The 5,696-nt window shown below is 39.9% G+C and overlaps 2 protein-coding genes across 2 annotated transcripts in view; both read left to right on the top strand.

The window, feature by feature from the left end:
• Positions 1-856, top strand: part of LOC102208821 (claudin-6-like) — a 4,771-nt gene extending 3,915 nt beyond the window's left edge. Inside the window, exons 2-3 of the mRNA XM_005743717.2 lie at positions 529-574; positions 778-856. Of these exons, the coding sequence (XP_005743774.1) occupies positions 529-574; positions 778-856 (125 nt within the window). The remainder of the gene's footprint in view (positions 1-528; positions 575-777) is intronic.
• slc25a10b (solute carrier family 25 member 10b) overlaps positions 355-5,696 on the top strand; it is an 11,571-nt gene continuing 6,229 nt past the window's right edge. The window contains exons 1-2 of the mRNA XM_005743694.1: positions 355-997; positions 4,999-5,118. Coding sequence (XP_005743751.1) covers positions 908-997; positions 4,999-5,118 — 210 coding nt within the window. The 5' untranslated portion in view covers positions 355-907. The remainder of the gene's footprint in view (positions 998-4,998; positions 5,119-5,696) is intronic.

Here is a 5,696-nt window from a genome sequence, read left to right as displayed (position 1 = left end):
GACACTGGCGCCACCGAGCCCTCTGACCACCACCAGTATGCAACGGGTGAAGTAACCAAAGGTAATATTTATCTGTCTAGGGATTAAATATTTATGTTAAGGCCTGCTATTACCCACACTACGCCTCACTTATATTTCGTTTATTTTACAGTCCTTTAAGCGTATTCTTTCTCTAAATATTAATATTTAATTGTCTGAAAAACAAACAAACACCAAACAACCATTCAGAGACACGTGTTTGGACATGCTACCCCCTCCTGCATGACTAAATTACACTTTTTAATCACCCGAAGTGGTCTCGCGTGATAAAACGTTGTCTTATATGAACAGTATCCATCACCAAACTCTTTTTTTTTCATGGCTCGTTACCGCTTGAGTGAGAATGTCGACAGTTGTCTTCTTAAAGGGACAGTGCGACACTTCGTCTTGTTTGCAGCTGCGCAGAGGACGCCTGTCGCTTTAAAAAGCGTGACAGTTCATAGATGCAAAAGTGGGCTATGTGAGTTTTTGCTGTGTCGGGGGCTGTAGCGTTCTCATACCGCTGTCGACCTTTGGATCTCGACCCTCGGGGACAGTAGGCAGATCCGCCGTCCTCACTGACAATTGGCTGTGCTCCTCTTCTCTTGAGAACTACTGATTCCTATTACGCTTCAGCTCGAGACCAAAACACAGAAGAGATGTGGCGCGAGTGTGCGCGATGCTGCCAAAGTCCCCGGTCCTTAGCGCAGGCCCTTATCGCAATGTTTGAAGATTAACGAGGTTATCCGTGTCCTCTAGACCACCAGAGATACAGCAGCTGTTCCCAGCAGGCCACGAAGCCACCCTAGCAGCCGGACAGCGTGTCGAGACGGACTGACAGGAAGGAAGTAACCGCTGTATCTGCACGGGACAAGCAGAGCCTGGTAGCATGACTGAAAAACGAATGTCGCGGTGGTATTTCGGTGGGCTGGCATCATGTGGAGCCGCCTGCTGCACACATCCTCTGGATCTCCTTAAGGTGAGCGGCGTAAGGGGCACAGTAACCTTCCGCCGCGTGTGCAGGCCTTGACACATGGGTACAGCTGTTCCCAGAGGCAGTACTGGGGAACATGACAGATTAGTTATTCGCGGATAGCTCATCACAGAGTGGTTTTTAGATATCATTCTGTGCTTTCAAAAGCTGCACACCTTCAGCCTTTATTAAAGACAGACAGACTTCGAGGTACCATGGTCGAAGACAGATGTGTTAAACATCCGGTCTGGGAGTCCGAACTGGGCCGTCGGATTGCTTGCCCCATCGAACGAGTCTTTAAAGTGTGAAACCTGCAGTGAAGGCATCGATTACCCCAATGTTTCATTTAAATGTACTGCTAACCAATCCGGGGGTGATGTTGGGCTTAATTACAGGAGTAAAAATGGGATGAAAATTAAAGTATTACAATATTTAAACAGCTTGATTAAAATAAAATAAAAACGTACTATTGACTAGCTAGAAAAACTACATGTGAAGATTTTGTTCCTGTAAACTGTAAGCATTGTGCAGTGACAGTAGTCTCATTAAATGTGGAAAACTGAAATATATTTTGGAAATTGTATTTATCTCAGGCTGCTAATTGTTTTGTAAATGGATAAATTATACTTTTTATTTTTATGACAAATTTTAGAAGAGTGGCGTTATTGTTCAGGCCCACTCATGACACATATATGACTTATGAATTAAGATAAGTTGGGACTAGACTTCCAGTCTAGGATATACAGGTCTAATTAGCAAAACATGTTGATTACTTGAGTAAAAATATAAAAAAGTGGTGTTACGACAGGGTGGCATTAAGTCCAGGGGATACTCCCGCCTCTCGCTTTATGGTAGCTGAGTTAGGCTCCAGCTGCCCCAAGTGTGAAATGGATAAATGGAAGAGAATGTATGTTCGGATATCAATAGATTAAGTGCAATTTAAATCACACTGAGAAATAAAAAAAAACAACTTTTGCCACATACTCTCCTTGGTGGAGAATGCAGATCTGTGAGTGTTTGCAGGGACATGCTTGTTCACTCTTGTTGATTTCGTCACATTGCTGCATGGAGAAGTAAATTTGTACATCTCTAACAGATTACTCAAATTCTTTCTTATGTTACTCCCTTTTGATTGCACAGAAAAAAGCAGCATGTGAGCCTAATAAGGCCAACTGGTCCTCAGGAAGTCCTGTGGTGTGTAATTACGTAGTTAAGGCTTGCAATTACCCCACTGCAAAAAATGCCCTGAAGTGCTCTATGTGTGTTAGCTTGTGAACTGGTCGGAGATGTTTTTGAAGTATAGCTTCATTTTCGTAGTTGGCACACAAATTATGGGAAAGATTAAAATACAAGTTTATGGCAGAGGAAAAATCAAGGCACCTTTCATGACAGTGATGAACCTTTGACCTCTAAAAGTATTATTTAAAACATTAATTATAGATGCTTCTGTTCAGTTCAGTTCAATTGTATTTATATAGTGCTAAACCAAAACAAAAGTTGCCTCAAGGACTAGTTTTCAGGAAATGATAAAAACGTAGTCAGCATTTGCCCCCCATGGGGTTTTTGTTAGTAACCTGATTTTAGTTAGTTTAAGGTGATTTTGAGATTTATTACTGACAAGCTATTCTTGCCTAACATGATAGTCTACATTAGTGAACTACAAAGTGATTTCACTGTGAGACAATAGAGTGACTGTGCAAGTTTTTATTGTGTTGTATACAGTACTGTGGTTATTTACATAAACTGAGGGCAAGTAATTGCAGCTTATTTCCTTGTTGTGGAAATGAAAGGGTGTGTTCTGAAAGCTAATGGTGATGCTGTTTTGCTCCATTGTTATTCTTTGTGTCAGAGTGAATTGGATCCCATGTGGGAGAATTGTTTGTTTACTTAACAAAAGTGAATTTCACGGAATCTGTTTACTTTTGATATACGGTTGAAGTGAGTCGCATTCCATGTTTGCTTGTCACTGCTTGTCTTGCTATCTTTTAGCAAAAAAACCAGATTTAAAGTATTCAGTCTGTTGTTCAGAGCATTGAGCGGTGTTCCACTGCAGCCTAAATATGTCATCTTTACTCCTCGGTAATAACCTTCATTCCCCCACGAGTTAAATACCATAATAACAACTTTATAGGTTTTGTAGGGAGCTGTCATTGGATAAAGAAAAGAAAGGATACGCTTATAATTAGAGCATGTCATACACAAAAGAACTGGGGGTTTATTCTGTAGTTTGTAACCCAACATTAAGGCAGTTTGCGACTTTGCAACTTACAAAGCCAACGCATACCAACAAACCACATTTCCATAAACGTTAACGGCAGGACATCTGCATTTAGGAATGACGTGTATCACCAAACCCACGTCAAATAAGAAAACTGCCTGGTCATGCCCTATCAGCATACTTTTTTTTGTATGTGTGTTAATCAGGAGATCTATTACACCATCAGATAAACAGTTTTTTGTTTTCTGAACCTGTACTCGAGAGTTGCTAAACAAGATTTTTCTGACCTCACCTAAAAAGACAATCATTTAGCCAGACTCTTATCACCTCATCCTGGTGTAATATTTCAACACGATGAGTGTGCACAAGTGTTTCTTGGCTTGTGAATGCGTGTTGGTTCACTGATAGCTTAAGTATAGTAACCACTGAGGACAAAGCACGTACAGCAGTGTTGGCATAAACAAGGAACAGAATGGAAAAGTTCCTCAAGTGCAGCCATGCTTAAAATAATAAAAATAAGATTCCAGAAAGATGCAAAATGTTGTCGAGTCCAGTTTAACTCAGCTTAAGTCGGGGTAGTGATTGTGCACCCCAATACTACACCGTATTAGCAAAAGTTTTCACTTACAAGTCATTGAATTCAGGTGTTCCAATCACTTCCATGGTCACAGGTGTATAAAATCAAGCACCTAGTCAGGCAAACTGCTTCTACAAACGGTTGTGAAAGAATGGGTTGCTCTCAGGAGCTCAGGGACTTCCAGGGTGATACAGTGATAAGCTGCCACCTGTGGAACAAGTCCAGTCAAAAAAAAATAAAAATAAATTCATGTTCAACTTTTAGTGGTATTGTAAGAAAGTGGAAGCTATTTGGAATTGCACCAACTCAGGCCACAAAGTGGTAGGTCACGTAAAATCACAGAGCCAGATCATCGGCCCTTTAGTTCCAGTGAAAGAAATTGTTAATGCTTCACCATAAAGAGACAATTTTGAGAATTTCATGCTCCCAACTTTGTGGGAGAGTTTAGAACAGCAAGACATGACTGCGCACCAGTGCACAAAGCAAGGTCCACAAAGACATGGATGAGAGAGTTTGGGGTGGAAGAACTTGGCTGTCTTGCAGAGAGTCCTAAGCCCAACCCAACAGAATTTTCAGTACAGACTGTCAGTAGTTCTCCATGTCACTGCTGATACTTTGAAAAGCTGTGATAAACGAGATACTGAGAGCTCCAAAGTAAAACTAGGAAATGAATATTAAATTTCCCATTTGACTTGAACTGTGCTTAAAAACAGTCTGTCAGTGTAAACCAGCAGGATGGTGATTAAACAAAAAAGCGACTCAAGGAATCATAACTATTTATACATCTATTTTACTGCAGTAGACACTGACAACAGTTTCATTTGAAGGCTCAGTGACCTTCATGGTGTAATCTTGGTAATAACATAGGATTAAAGCCACATTTTGGACCATTGACCTTCTCTGATAAGAAAAATAAAACAAGTATATCTTGGTAACACATTTGGAAAACTTCTTTATAATTGCCTAAATTGCACGTATTATCATGACTTATCCTCCTCTTACGACTGTCTCATCAGAGCTTGGTGAGTGTTTTAGAGCTTTACTAATACCAGAGAATTCAGATTATACAGAGTCACCCCTTGTGGTACAAGTTGTTCTGTAAAACTAAAAGTTTGTGAGGTTGCTGTATCAGCCACAATAAACACACATTATATCAGTTTCTTCATTATTTGCTGTGTATTTACTGTGTGACCTTCATGACTGTCTGTCCAGGTACACTTACAGACGCAGCAGGAGGTAAAGAAGAGGATGATTGGAATGGCTGTTCATGTGGTGAAGAACGACGGAGTCCTGGCTCTATACAGTGGTCTATCTGCTTCACTATGTAGACAGGTATGGGTGCCTGTGTGCATACCATAGGATTCTGTGTGTTTGTGTGTGTTGTTTTCTTCATTGGTTGTTTCTCTCACTAAAACAGAGTGAGACATTTACTTTAAGCATGTAATTTGGTACCTGTAGCACATGCATAGTACTGAGATTAAAATGTTACTATTTGAACTTACTACACTGTAGTGCTGAATATTATGTGAAGTTAACTGTGGTTGATGAATAAAATAACTGGTTTATTGCAGCAGGATATGATCAAATACGTCACTGGTGAATTGCAAGTCTATAAATGTTGCAGAGGTGTGACCGCGGTGAGAACGAAGAGTTGTCAATAAAGGGTTGTTCAAGTTTGATCCTGTTAGACCGTAAGTGAACTAAACTCTCCTCTCAACCACCCTGTAATTAAAGGCGCACGCACCTAAGCCATACCAAATACACCCAAATGTTTAAATGAATTAGTAATTATGAAGTTGAAGACAATTTTGAAAATGTTTTATGTAAGTAAAATAAACTATAATATCTGTATCCATTACAAATAAAGAGAAATATTTCAAATATTTTTGTTTTAACTTTAATTATTATGG

The sequence above is a fragment of the Pundamilia nyererei genome, unplaced genomic scaffold (genome assembly GCF_000239375.1).
Source record: "Pundamilia nyererei isolate P.nyererei 1_Seehausen unplaced genomic scaffold, PunNye1.0 scaffold00134, whole genome shotgun sequence".
Classification (NCBI taxonomy): Eukaryota; Metazoa; Chordata; class Actinopteri; order Cichliformes; family Cichlidae; genus Pundamilia; species Pundamilia nyererei.
The sequence above is the reverse complement of the archived record's forward strand: the minus strand, read 5'-3'. Positions and strand labels throughout refer to the sequence as shown.